Below are 15,650 nucleotides of genomic sequence, written 5' to 3'. Positions count from 1 at the left end.
TGTAGGTGGTGAAGAGGAAGGAGAGAGGACAGTCCCTTGAGGGGCCACGCCCCGGTGTTGCTGAGCACTTTGTCAGACACACAGTGTCTCAGACGTACATACTGTGGTCTGCCAGTTAAGTAGTCCATAATCCAGGACACAATGGAGGAGTCCACCTGCATCTCTGACAGCTTCTCACCCAGTAGAACCAGACGGATGGTGTTAAAGAACATGACTCTCACAGTGCTCACCACCACGTCCAGGTGAGAGGAGACATGGTTGAACATGAAGGTGATGGTGTCCTCAACTCCAACCTTGGGCTGGTAGACAAACTGTAGTAGGTCCAGGTGTGGTCTGATAGATGGTCAGAGCTGCACCAGGATAAGTCTCTCCAGGGTCTTCATGATGTGGGAGGTCAACACAACCAGTCTGTAATCCTTGGAGCTGCTGGGATGTGATGTCTTTGGAACAGGAACCAGGCAGGAGGTCTTCCACAGCACACGGACCCTCTGCAGACTCAGGCTCATGGTGAAGATGTGCTGGAATATTCCACAGAGCTGTGAAGCACAAGCCTTCAGTACTCTGGGACAGACTCCATCAGGTCCTACAGCTTTTCCAGCGTGAAGTTTCACCAGTTGTCTTTCCACCTGGTCAGCTGTGATGTTTATTGTGGGGGGGGGGGGGGGGGGGGGGGGTCAGTACAGTCTAAAGGTGTGTGGGTGTTCAGGGAGCCAGAGGAGGAGATGAGATGATGGTTCACACAGAGGTGTGAAAGGTTAAGAGGAGGGGGGGGGGGTGACTGTGTTTGAGTGCAGACAGCAGTGGTGTGACTAGGGTTAGGGTTACCCTTTATTTTTGTACACTCATCTCTTTTTCAAGGACATCTTATCACATCACAAAAATCTAAATGTGTAGTCGTCTTTCACATAAACCATTTCACGTGCGTTCCCAAACTGTTTCTTGCCATACTTACTAAGGAGGAGCAGACGCCACCACCGCCCTCCTCTCCCCCCCCCATTTCATTTGAAAAAATAATAAGTTAAGCTCTTTGAGCTTTCTACCATTTCTGTGATATTGTGTATTTTTTTATTGTGCAAAATAGATAAATGAAATTAATAAAAATTTTGAAAATATGTAATAAAATAAAAAACTTTTTTAAATTAAAAAAAATGTGAATTTTTTTTTTTTTTTTTTTTAAATTTAAATGATTTTTTAAAATGTAATGAAACCATATTTAATAAAATTATTTAAAAATACAATTTTCATCAGTTTATTTTACTATTACTAGACATTTCAGGCGACCCCAAATGGGGTCACGACCCAAACGTTGAAAAACCGTGAGTTAAAGTATGCTGAGGTCATCACGTTTCAAATGTCCTGTTTTCATTTATTTATGTATTTATTTAGTTGGTTATTTATTTATTTATTTATTTATTTAGTTGGTTATTTATTTATTTATTTATTTAGTTGGTTATTTATTTATTTAGTTGGTTATTTATTTATTTATTCAGTTGGTTATTTATTTATTTAGTTGGTTGGTTATTTATTTATTTATTTAGTTGGTTATTTATTTATGTATTTATTTAGTTGGTTATTAATTTAGTTATTTATTTAGTTAGTTGGTTATTTATTTATTTAGTTGGTTATTTATTTAGTTATTTATTTATTTATTTAGTTAGTTGGTTATTTATTTATTTATTTATTTATTTATTTATTTATTTATTTATTTATTTATTTATTTATTTATTTATTAGTTGGTTATTTATTTAGTTATTTATTTATTTATTTAGTTAGTTGGTTATTTATTTATTTATTTATTTATTTAGTTGGTTATTTATTTAGTTATTTATTTATTTATTTAGTTAGTTGGTTATTTATTTATTTAGTTGGTTATTTATTTATTTATTTAGTTGGTTATTTATTTATTTAGTTAGTTAGTTGGTTATTTATTTATTTATTTAGTTAGTTGGTTATTTATTTATTTATTTATTTAGGTGGTTATTTATTTATTTATTTAGTTGGTTATTTATTTATTTATTTAGTTGTTATTTATTTATTTAGTTGGTTATTTATTTATTTATTTAGTTGGTTATTTATTTATTTATTTAGTTGGTTATTTATTTATTTATTTATTTAGTTGGTTATTTATTTATTTATTTAGTTGGTTATTCATTTAGTTGGTTATTTATTTAGTTGGTTATTTATTTATGTATTTATTTAGTTGGTTATTTATTTATTTATTTAGTTGGTTATTTATTTATTTATTTATTTATTTAGTTGGTTATTTATTTAGTTGGTTATTTATTTAGTTATTTATTTATTTAGTTGGTTATTTATTTATGTATTTATTTAGTTGGTTATTTATTTATTTATTTAGTTGGTTATTTATTTATTTATTTATTTATTTAGTTGGTTATTCATTTAGTTGGTTATTTATTTAGTTGGTTATTTATTTATTTATTTAGTTGGTTATTTATTTATGTATTTATTTAGTTGGTTATTTATTTATTTATTTAGTTGGTTATTTATTTAGTTGGTTATTTATTTAGTTATTTATTTATTTATTTATTTATTTAGTTGGTTATTTATTTAGTTGGTTATTTATTTAGTTATTTATTTATTTATTTAGTTGGTTATTTATTTATTTAGTTGGTTATTTATTTATTTATTTATTTAGTTATTTATTTATTTAGTTGGTTATTTATTTAGTTATTTATTTATTTATTTAGTTGGTTATTTATTTATTTATTTATTTAGTTGGTTATTTATTTATGTATTTATTTAGTTGGTTATTTATTTATTTATTTAGTTGGTTATTCATTTAGTTGGTTATTTATTTAGTTGGTTATTTATTTATTTATTTATTTATTTAGTTGGTTATTTATTTATTTATTTAGTTGGTTATTTATTTATTTATTTAGTTGGTTATTTATTTATTTATTTATTTAGTTGGTTGTCAATGATAGACATTGTGACGGCATCGGAAGTCAAGTTATAATAAATGTTAACATAAAAGGTTGAGGAAGTCATGTGAAAGAGGCGGAACCAGGAAGTGGAAACAGGAAGTGACCTTCCAGCCATCCCAGTGACGTCAGAGATGCCGAACTCGTTCTCACGGTGTCACGTTGGAGACAACCTCAGCCGGTGATTTAGTAACAGTTACTCAGGTGTAACTTCTCTTCGTGTCCGACACAACGAACTGTGGATTAAAGCAACTGGTTCCAGTCGGTAACCGTTACCGACATGGAGGCGGAGGCTCGCGCTCCGGTAAGTTAAACTAACCTCTCAGCGCATGCTGCCTCTGTTCCGTGTCACACCCACGGAGCGCAGTGATTGGCTGATGCACGTGTCCTTCAACTGAAGCTCTGACATGATTAAACCAGGGGACGTGGCTCCGCCTTCTGGTGTTATCAAAGTTAACTTGAGAAGAAATGTCAGGATTAGCCAACATGCTAATGCTAACTCTCGATAAAATATCTTAAGTTTTTAAATCTTTATTGTCCGAACTTTATCTGATATAAAGGTTGTTTTTTTTAATAGAAATGTATCAGCTTTGCACATGTTTGTGTTACTTATTCAAACTGTTATTTGTTCTTCACCTGCCTTATGTTGCCATGGTAACTAAGAATACGTCCATTGAAGAAATCATATCATACAGAGGTTTGTTTGTGTTTGTTTCAGCAGCAAAAAGAGTTAAAGGAAAATAGGGCCTCATACTTTGGAATAAATCAATGAAACATGAAGAAAAAGGGGATAATAATAATAATAATAATAATAATAATAATAATAATAATAGTATGATTAATGATAGTTTAAGAAAAACAACAGAGGACACACATTTACAATATTTACACACAATCATATTAAGCACAATATATTATTATTATTATTATTATTATTATTAATAATAATTAAAATGATAATTTCAGCTCTATAAAATATAATGAAACTTTTTTTAGGGTTTGACTTCAACTGATACAATGGTGTATTAGGGCCACTATAAAATATTATATAAATCTGGGCTCTACAAGATTTTATGAGAATAAGTCATGTGACTGATCTAAAACACATGTGTGTGTGTGTGTGTGTACAGCCCTCTTCAGATCACCTCACAGATGTTCAGTAGGATTCAGGTCTGGACTCTGGTTGGTCCATTCCAGAACCTCCATCTGATTGTGGTGAAGCCATAGTTTAGTTAATGCTGTGCTTAGGGTCACTGTGGTGTTAAAAGATAAAGTTCTTCTTCATCTTCATCTTTCTAACAGAAGTCTGAAGGTTTTGTTCCAACACTGTCTGGTATTTAGAACTGTTCATAATTCCCTCCACCCTGACTAAGGCCCCAGTTCCAGCTGAAGAAAAACAGCCCCAAAGCATGATGCTGCCACCACCATGCTTCACTGTAGGTATGGTGTTCTTTTGGTGATGAAAAGTGTTGTTTTTGCACCGAATAAACCTTTTGGAATTATGGCCAAAAAGTTCAACCTTGGTTCCATCAGACCATAACACATTTTCACCCGTGTTTGGGAGACTTCAAATGTGTTTTTAACAAAATGAAGCTGGGCTTAGATGTTTTTCTTGGTGAGATAAAGCTTCCATCTTGCCATCCTACCCCATAGACCAGACAAATGAAGAAGATGGAGATTGTTGTCACATGTTCTACACAGACAGTACTTGTCAGAACTTCCTGCAGCTCCTTCAATGTTGCTGTCGGCCTCTTGGCAGCCTCCATGACCACTTTTATTCTGTCTAGTCATCAATTTATGACAGACTTCCTGTTCTTGGTAAAGTATGTGATGGACATTTTTAAATGTATAATTCTCTGAAGGCCAAATTTAGTTAATTAAAGCTAAAGTTGTTTTTTTTAATCTTTGTTACATCAAATCAATTGATGGTAATGATGAATGTAGTTACTCATGCCTGCTATAGGTACTCTATTATAAATACTCACAGACACTAAATAGAGAAGGAATAACATTTACTATTAGGAATGAACCGAATATTCTCCACTGAATATATTTGGCCGAATATTGAAAAAAAAGCCACATTCGGTCTTTGGTTTAGTGAGTTAAAAGCACGGCCGAATAGTACCGTGTGATGCAATCAAACAACGTGCAGTGATTTTCAGTAAAGATGTGTGCGTTGCTGCAGCAGCTCCTCCTTTCCACACACAAACACATCCAGACTCTCTCCTTAACGCTCTCCGTCACCGCGTAAAAGTTGGAAACCGTCCATTTCCACAACAGAGTCCGTTGTTAGCGCTGTTAGCCATGAATACGTAAATATCCTCATCGTTTCCTCCTTACGCTACACAGGTCTTGCTGCATAGGCTGATGTAGCATTAGCATGAAGTGCTAACAGCTGATGTGTGTAAACAATGGGTCCATGGCTCCAAGCAGTGACTCCCAACACGATCAGCAGCAGAAAAAGTAGTGCAGTTTGTATTTACATATATGGTAATAAAGTATAATATATATTATATAATAAACTGCAGTGTTTGTTTTAGCTGTTAGATAGTTGGAGAGGGAGGAGCTAACATTCTAGGAGGCGTGTTAGGTGACGTCACCTGCCAACGTGGGTAAAATCCAACTGTCCTGTTTAAATCTGACTTTTTATAAAATATGTAATAATAAGAGGAAACATAACTTTTACACTTTGTTCCTCTGAATGAGACTAAATGATGTTTATCACTGTAGATAAACCATTAGAATGTCATTTATTATCATATCTCACCTTTAATGTACTTTAGATTTATTGGAATGTATGTTTAGTTTTATTTGAAGGGTTAATATAAATGATAAACTTTGTTGTGCTTATTTATGAAAAGCAAAGGCTACTGGAATATTTAAAAAATGTCATAATATTCAATAAACATTTACTTTCTTTAAAAAAACATGTCTAAAAATGTATTCTAACCCTATTTATACACTATTAAAAAATATAGTGAAAAACTTAACCATATTCGGTATTATTCGGTATTCGGCCAAGCATTTATATTTTATACCAGCAGTAATATTACACACACACTCATTAATGTTATATTGTTCTTTTATTTTACTTAGTTGATTGTCTTCGTTTAGATTGTGAATCACACTGTTTGTATGAAATGGTGATTATTGGTTCCAAAGAGGAGGACCTGGTCCCAGAACAGGGCCCGTACCGTCTCTTTAAAGAGTAACTAAACCCCAAACCCACTGTTTTCTGCTGAATAAATATGTATTTGAGGATTCACTAGTGCTGGTTATTAATCCTAATCATACGTTTAACAGCTGTAAAATATTAGTAACTGGTCTTTTAAGGGTTGAACCTACAACACACGCTACACCAAAGTATGAAAGTATTTCAATATATGAGAGAGATGGAGAGAGAATTACGGTAATATAATATTATTAGTACAATTCAACAATAGGAAAAGTTCATAGAAATGAGCTGTAACACTGATAATATTTGAGTGTTTAATTCCTAGTTTATAATTTGGATGAACACACACTCATGAATTTAATTAATAATTCAACATTAATCAGTTATGTTTAGTCAGATATGTCACACATACATAATGTGTTTGTGTTTCCTGCTTCTTTTAAAAGAAAACACTACATAGTTAAATGTATTTCACATGATTAATTGCACGTTGTCTAATAAAATGAATAAAAAGAGGCTAAACTGAGAAATGTAATGTTATTTACTTTATCAAACACATTTTATAAAGAGATGCTTTTCCATTGACAGTGAATGTGATAAATATTAAATATTACATCACTTTTTACTGTGATTTACTGATAAAATGTCTTTTAATAGAAGGTTTTTAAATAACGTAATGTCTCCATCTACTGGTGTGATGTGTATACGACACCATTAGGAAAACAATGAATCATCTTATAGATATATCATTTATTAGAATGTTAACTTTGGCTCAAACTAAATTCATCAACTATAAACAAAATGTAGAACTATATATGAATGAATGGATATATTGTGTACATCAGCGTGTTTTAAATAATTAAATAAAAGCTGTTTTTAAACTCAGAGCTGATCATTTGCTCTGTTTTAGTTTATTGATATTTTATCTTCAATTCAAACCCAAATATTTGTAATAGACACATTATTATTATGATCATAATGTGATCAATCTGTTAGTTAATGAAGTATTATAATTACAGTGGGCTTGTGATACAAACACTGCTGTTTATTTCTTTGACTTCTATAACGTAGAGTAGGTTGTTTGAGTAAAAATAAACTACTTTAAAAGTCATTTTGTCTGTTGTAGTGTGTAATGTGTAATAGGGCTGGACGAGATGGACCAAAACTCATATCTCCATATTTCTACTCAAAACTGTGTGTGTGTGTGTGTGTGTGTGTGTGTGTGTGTGTGTGTGTGTGTGTGTGTGTGTGTGTGTGTGTGTGTGTGTGTGTGTGTGTGTGTGTGTGTGTGTGTGTGTGTGTGTGTGTGTGTGTGTGTGTGTGTGTGTGTGTGTGTGTGTGTGTGTGTGTGTGTGTGTGTGTGTGTGTGTGTGAAACCACACCTCGGTAACGGACGTCCAGCCCTACTGTTTGTAACGGACACTGTGTTATCAGCTGGAACCAGAGGTGATGAGGGGTGGAGGTCAGAGAGGAGGAGTGTGTGTGTAGAGGCTATATGACCCCAACTTTCACACACACACACACACTGAGACTGTGTGCAGACCCTCAGCCTCATGGACCAACCATGTTACCAGTACCTGAGGGTGAGCCCAGAGAGGAAATGGTTGAAGTGATATCAAAGGATCCTCGCTGCAGAAGTGTCTAAGTCATGTGACTAATGATGGTTGTGTTGTTACAGGATGGAGATGGAAAGGTGGGGCGTGTCATCAGGATCGGAACTCGTAAGAGCCAGGTATGGAGTTTGATTTCTTATGCTGAGTCAGCTAAAGTCTTGATGTTGCTGAGTCAGCTGAATGAAACATGACTCAACTGTTCAATGGAGTTAACTGATGCTTCAGTTCACCATCACAGCTTAGTTCTGTTTGTGTTACTGATGGAAATGATCTAAATATATCAATAAAACACCTGAATTATTAAAAACATTAACTAATTAATTCATGTGTGATTACCTGGTCACATGACCACTTCTCTGTGAGGAAAGTGATTAATAATGATTAGTGATTATTAGACGTAATGATCATTATTTTTCCGCACGATGGATTATCGATATGCTCCCGCTAAGTATCAATTTTTTTATTTATTTATTTTTTTCAAAACCTTTTTTGCTTTTTCACTAAAATGTACAGGTACGTATTCACAGAAATGTTGTCACTGTTTGTTGTAGGAACCAATATATTGTTTACTGTAATATTATATAATACTATAATGATGTCACTGGTAATAAAGACCATATTTATTGTTTACATAAAGCACTAATAGAGATATTAATTAGTTTACATTGGTTTGTTGACACTTATTTACAGAAATGTTGCACTAAAATAAACACGTATATTCTATGTTCTCTAACACGTATATTCTATGTTCTCTAACACGTATATTCTATGTTCTCTAACCCGTATATTCTATGTTCTCTAACACGTATATTCTATGTTCTCTAACACGTATATTCTATGTTCTCTAACATGTATATTCTATGTTCTCTAACACGTATATTCTATGTTCTCTAACACATATATTCTATGTTCTCTAACACGTATATTCTATGTTCTCTAACACGTATATTCTATGTTCTCTAACACGTATATTCTATGTTCTCTAACATGTATATTCTATGTTCTCTAACATGTATATTCTATGTTCTCTAACATGTATATTCTATGTTCTCTAACACGTATATTCTATGTTCTCTAACACGTATATTCTATGTTCTCTAACATGTATATTCTATGTTCTCTAACACGTATATTCTATGTTCTCTAACATGTATATTCTATGTTCTCTAACATGTATATTCTATGTTCTCTAACATGTATATTCTATGTTCTCTAACATGTATATTCTATGTTCTCTAACACGTATATTCTATGTTCTCTAACACGTATATTCTATGTTCTCTAACATGTATATTCTATGTTCTCTAACACGTATATTCTATGTTCTCTAACACGTATATTCTATGTTCTCTAACACGTATATTCTATGTTCTCTAACACGTATATTCTATGTTCTCTAACATGTATATTCTATGTTCTCTAACACGTATATTCTATGTTCTCTAACACGTATATTCTATGTTCTCTAACACGTATATTCTATGTTCTCTAACACGTATATTCTATGTTCTCTAACACATATATTCTATGTTCTCTAACACGTATATTCTATGTTCTCTAACACGTATATTCTATGTTCTCTAACACGTATATTCTATGTTCTCTAACACGTATATTCTATGTTCTATGTTGTGTTATCTACAGCTGGCTCGTATCCAGACTGACAGTGTGGCGGCCATGTTGAAGGATTTCTACCCTGACCTCCAGATGGAGATAGGTGAGTACGACACTACTTTAGATCATTTATCATTTATCTCCATGGTTACATCATGTTTGTTTAATTCAGACTTAAATATTCACAAATAAAGTGTTGGATTGAGGTTTCTATGTAAAAATGTGTATTATTAACTTCCTGTTCCTGGTAATGGGGCGTGTCCAAAGTGTAACAACATCAGGTTTAGATAGACATTATATAGTAGACACACCTGTAGGAGGAGTCAGGGGTCCTGCTGCACATCCCACGCCTCACAGATGAACGTGTCGGGAGTTGGAGGGGGAGTGTTCAGGAAGGAGCTCCATCCAACCACATTTCTCTAGAAGCCTCTGACATCACAGTGAACATGCTGAGTCACACCATAATACATCTGACCAGAAACACAACGTTTCACCACGTCACAGTCACTAACGGAACTGATCACCACAATATCATCCATTGTATCACCACCACCTGCAATAGACGCTTACCCTAACCCTAACCGTAACCATGGTGACGAGCGTCTGATTCAATGATTACAAGCGTCCAACTACGTATTGCTGAGCCATTAACTTTAATCAAATAGATATTAAGGTTTTCACTACTGTGATAACATAACCTCAGCTTCTGGAGGTTTTTTATTCCGTCTCCATCATTTGAGCGATATCTATGTTCACCAATCAGAAATGCCGAGAACCGCCTTCCTGGGCTGCTGTTGAACGTGGAAATAGACAGAAGTGGGTTTAAACGGCGTCGCTGTGAAGAAATGTTCTTCCTACTCTCATCCTTGGACACTTCAAACACCACCCAGAGCCACCAGTGCCTGTTTAACTTTAATGTGTCTGTAAAACTCAGTTTCTCATGTAGCGCTGCATCACTCTGTGAAACCATGAGTCAGCATTAATCATCTTCACCTGCTCAGAGCGTTTAAACATCTCATCAGAGCTACAGAAGATCTGGATAAAGATGTTCTGTTGTTGAGGACGAGATCATCAATACCAGTGATTGTAGAGTCTGAAACATCATAGATTATTGATCACTTCTGATACTGTAAATATTCTGACCCCTAGTGGTGAAAAACACTTCTTACACGTGATGTGTTGCACATTTATTTTTGTTTAATCATTACGGTCTGGAATGATGTCATCAGGATCATTTATATTAGGTTGATTTAAATTAAGTTGATCAAAACTTAATCAATAAACCTGATCAGATTCAGTAAATCATTGATGGTGACATTAATGCTGTTCTCATAAATCTTTATATGACATATAAATAATTAAAAAGGAGAGAATAATTCATGTCACTATAACTAATATCTACCTTTTCATTTACTTTATTTTTCTCATCCATTTTTGTTTCATTATGGGTTTTTTATTTATTAATATTTTGTTTCCTCACAGGAGTTACAGGAACTAATCATTTCTGAAAAAATTGATTCATATTTTAAAAAAAAAATTTTTTTAAAAATTGATGTGGAAAACACAATTTGCTAAAAAAAAAAACGCATTGCATTTAAATGTATAAAATATTTTTAAAAGTCATATATCCAACTGAAATCGCAATATCTTTCAGAAAAATTGCAATTAGGTTTTTTGTCATAATCGTGCAGCCCTAGGCGTGAGGCACGATATGGTCACCTGACCAAGAGCTTTATTCTCCGTACAGTTACGTTCCTCTCTCTGATCATACTCTCCAGTCCAGACTCCTGACACGCCCACCGCGCGTTAGTAGACCAAACGCTTGTAGTCTTTGAATGAAGGCGGTCTGAAGCAAAAGGGGCGGGGCAATGATGTCATTTTTTTTGTGTTGTCTAGAAATCACGGAACATGGAGTTTTCCCAACGCTTGTAAATGTCGTTGAAATCTGTGAAAATGATAAAACGCACTTTTAATTTGAAACGCCTTCATTTCAACACTTTTTCGTTTCCAATACGATACCGATATTGCAGCTTTGCGTATCGGCCGATACCAATATTGAGCCGATATCAGCATGAATCATACATACTTTTTTTTCTCTCCCTCTTTTTTTAATAAAAATGACTTTATTTTGTAGAGTGTGATGTTAGAAAAGGTTTGATCATGTGACGTTAGTAACAGTAGGGATGAGAACCACTGACCCTTTATTATTAACCTATTGGTTACATACATTCATACCTTCAACATAATGTATTCTACAATAGAATAAAATAAATACAAAATTGATTGAAAAAAATAAATACATTTTAAAAAATCTGAAAATCTGAATCCAAATTTGAATCCAATATCCGATACTCGTTTTCAGGCTAAAATCGGACCAATATCCGATATCGGATCAGGACACCCCTAAAACTATGTAACAGGTTGATTTGATTTAACTTTTTTTTTCAATTTAATTAAATTTTATATACTTTATTGATCTCACAATGGAGAAATTCAATAACCATCCCTGGGGAACAGTTGGCAGCCATTTTGTGGCACGGGGTTAAGGGACTTGCTCAACATCCCACAGTAATGGCCCAGGTGAGGCTTGAACCAGGAACCCTCTGATTACAAGGCCAGTGTCTTTAACCACTAGGCCAGATTATTGATCAGAATACTGCAGTATATGTTTGTGTGGAAAGCCTGATTTTATTAACTTCCTACATCATCATCAATACGGGACCTGCTCTAAAGCGTGACAGTGTGATGCTCTGCAGGTTTGATAAAATAATCCCACAGAACGTTCTGCTTTAATGTTTGCAGTGAAACAATCATGGCTTCCATAATACACAGTATTAAATATAGTTTAAATCCTTATGGAGCTGATGTGAGTGAATCTGAACTGAAGATGAGCCTCATTTAAATGTGTGTGAGAACAGTTTCTGATCCATCGTCTCATGTTCATCTCATCATCCTCTGCATGACATCATCACTTATTATTCACTCTGTAGTGGATCAACTACGTTGGACACAATATGAAAATAGTTGGACATGACTGTGACCAACGTGGACAGAAGTCTGATCACAGCTGATCAGCTCCATGACTCAGCACTTACCGTCTCAGAGTGGACCAAACAGATCATAGATAATGTCTAGAACTGGTAAATGTGAACATGTTGAACCCTGTGATAGTGTAACACTGTCAGTTTGGACAGATTCTTTCTGGGAGTCTCTTCTGTAATATTATGAGTGGGTGTGGCTTAAATTGTAACTGAGTCTTCTAGTGCAGTATAATGTTTCACCTTATGGGGGCGCTTTTCTGACACACTCATGGTAGAATAGAGGTCATAGTGAATAATACCAGGTACCGTACATGTGCCTCTGTTTGGGCGTTCCCTAGGCAACGCATGTGTAGTATGGTATCACTGTTTAGCTGAATTAGGGACTGGGGTTAGATGATGTGGCTGTAAATGTTGCTGAGTCAGGTTAGGAGTGCTCAGTACAGTGGTTCCTTTAGTGACTCAGGGATATGAATGACTCATCATAACCACCAACACACAATACTGATCAATGTTTGAAAGTTGCTCTGGGGCAGGTCTGATGATGATGATGATTCTTTGTTCTTCTTACCAGTTGCCATGTCGACAATAGGAGATAAAATCCTGGACACAGCGTTATCAAAGGTGACTCAGCATATCTCCACTTTGGGGCCATACAAAGAGCTGAGGTTGTCTTTAATCCTGTTTTGGTTTTATTCAGATTGGTGAGAAGAGCTTATTCACCAAAGAGTTGGAGAACGCCCTGGAGAGGAACGAGTGAGTGACGTAATGTTCTAACATCACCATCATCACTATTGTTCACTATTATTGATTCATTTAAACAACTTCTACACTCAACATGTTCTTCATACTTACAGTAATACATATCAATGTGACAAAGAAACTGTGTGTGTGTGTGTGTGTGTGTGTGTGTGTGTGTGTGTGCGTGTGTGTGTCTCAGGGTGGACCTGGTGGTTCATTCACTCAAAGATCTTCCCACTACGCTGCCTCCAGGGTTCACCATCGGAGCTGTGCTCAAGTCAGTGTCACCCACTGTGTGCTAACGCTAACGCTAATGCTTTATCACCATTCATTTTCTCTAATAATCAGGGTCACAGGATGCTGTTTATTCAAGCTGACACACATAGACACACAGAGACACACACACACACATAGACAGACTCAGAAACTGTTTAGATACCATAACCAGATTAGGGGTGTGGCTTCAGATTATCAATACTTTGATGGAGTTTGAAAATGAGAAGAATTATTTGTTCTGGGGTTATTGCCCTTGTTCAGACCCCCCCGCGTACTGGGTATGACCTTGGGTCCCTCCTGAGGCCATATCTTGAAGTTATTACAACATGAACAACAAACATTTATTTCAGCTGAATTATTATGTTGAGGACTGTGAAATTTACAGAATATATATAGAAGAGCACACAGACCACCATACCAAAAACTGCATCACTAGGTGGCGCTATAATGGGTGCAAACACATTTTGGCCTCTAACTTCACATCTTTATAAACTTCATATCCACATGTTCCTTAATTAGAGTTGCATCTTCTGACATAGGCCACGCCCACTCCCACAGCGTATTGCTCTTTGTAAGTCACTACACATCACAAACCTACTTTTTTTAACTCCTCCTTGTGTTTAAGCTCTATCTGCATCAGACTTTGCACATTCGATTTCCAGACTTGCCTGATAAAAAGTTATAAAAAATAATTTTGATACTCTAAAAAATGTGCTCGGCGCTCTGCTGAGTCAGTATCGTTATTTGTTTTTGCATGGATAAGTTTGTTTCTTCATAGGTCAGTTGTTCAAGTTCCTAATGATCAAGTTTGCATAAGTTCCTTTTATTTTCAGATCTTTACCTTCCTAAACCCTTCAATAGCAGCTATTTCATGCTAGAATGTTGCATGTTGTCACGTTTATTTGCACTGGCGGAGGACGATTGTCTTCTTGTTATCATTATTATTATTATCATTATTATCAAACTCGTTATTTGCTGTTGTTTATCAGCTTGTGAAGATATTTCCGTTCATGTTAAACGTGTTTTATAAATTCCAGTTTTGTTGATCTTTAAAACCAGGATAAATTCCCAAAGCTTTCACAGCCGTTCTGTGTCTCAGTGATTAAATTTGTTCACTGACCAGTCACAGCTCAGCTCAGTCAGAGCAGATATAGATGTAAATGATGTAGATTGTGTGACAGCGTGTGTTTTCATTCCTCAGGAGGGAAAACCCCCATGATGCAGTGGTGTTACATCCTAAATACAAAGAGAGAACATTGGACACTCTACCAGAGAACAGGTATAAAGCTTGATTTTATAAATGTTCTTATTAGTAGATCAAAAGACTGAATAACTCTATCCCAGAATGACTGCAATTCCACGCGACCAAAAACATGTGATTGGCATTTATCTGCCCACATTGTCTCCAACAAAGCTGTGGACTTTCAAGTTGCCTTTTTTTAATTTGGGGTGTAACAAAAAAGCGTCAACAAATTCCTCCACTTCATAGAGCTTGTGGATGACTTTTCACAAATAGAATTTAGTCACTGTTTGATACGTTTGTGTTCAGTTCTTGTTCCAAATGAGTCTGAACATACCATGTATTGATTCTATCCTGTTTCTGCAAACCTCTATAAAGTTTATAGACATTGTTTGTTGGAGTGTTTTTGTAAACACTACCTCTCTACTTTCACCTGAGATTTATTTGATTATTTTTGTAAATACCTAAATAGTTTCCCATCCTCAAGCTTAAATTATTTTTAAGTTTCTGTACAGTACATATTACTGTTATTCCCTAAAGTGTTATCCATCACTCCAGGCTCTGAGAAGGCCGTATCAGAAGTTTACAATCCTCTTCCAGTTTATGTTTCTTAACAACTTCGAACCTTGTTTTAATTGTTCCTTCTAAAACGAAGAGTTACGAATGTAACTATGGTTCTATGAATCCCAAATGACCGTCAGAGGCAGTGCTTTAAGCACTGAATATTCCCCTTCGGCATGCGCAGTGTGAGTATGTATACCAACAATGTCACCCGTGACCCCTGGATGACCCAGAGGAAGTTTATATCTTCCGGTATCACTCCAGGGTACTTTCCTACAGAATCTTCTCGTGAGCATGTGAGGGTTCTGAGTGACAAAGAGCTCTGGTGGTCATTGGGGATTCATAGAACCATAGTTACATTCGTAACTCTTCGTTCTATTTCATCCCTGCTGACCGCCAGAGGTGGTGCTTTGAGCACTGAATGACTTATACCAGAAAAGTCTGGAAGAA

At 35.0% G+C, this 15,650-nt stretch overlaps 1 protein-coding gene across 1 annotated transcript in view; it reads left to right on the top strand.

Moving 5' to 3' along the window:
- Positions 1-3,039: 3,039 nt before the first annotated feature.
- LOC114458641 (porphobilinogen deaminase) overlaps positions 3,040-15,650 on the top strand; it is a 30,491-nt gene continuing 17,880 nt past the window's right edge. The window contains exons 1-8 of the mRNA XM_028441056.1: positions 3,040-3,246; positions 7,519-7,700; positions 7,796-7,849; positions 9,375-9,447; positions 12,957-13,006; positions 13,083-13,138; positions 13,323-13,400; positions 14,601-14,678. Of these exons, the coding sequence (XP_028296857.1) occupies positions 7,671-7,700; positions 7,796-7,849; positions 9,375-9,447; positions 12,957-13,006; positions 13,083-13,138; positions 13,323-13,400; positions 14,601-14,678 (419 nt within the window). The 5' untranslated portion in view covers positions 3,040-3,246; positions 7,519-7,670. The remainder of the gene's footprint in view (positions 3,247-7,518; positions 7,701-7,795; positions 7,850-9,374; positions 9,448-12,956; positions 13,007-13,082; positions 13,139-13,322; positions 13,401-14,600; positions 14,679-15,650) is intronic.

This window comes from Gouania willdenowi, unplaced genomic scaffold (genome assembly GCF_900634775.1).
Source record: "Gouania willdenowi unplaced genomic scaffold, fGouWil2.1 scaffold_151_arrow_ctg1, whole genome shotgun sequence".
NCBI classification, from domain to species: domain Eukaryota; kingdom Metazoa; phylum Chordata; class Actinopteri; order Blenniiformes; family Gobiesocidae; genus Gouania; species Gouania willdenowi.
This window is presented reverse-complemented; position numbering and strand designations above follow the sequence as displayed.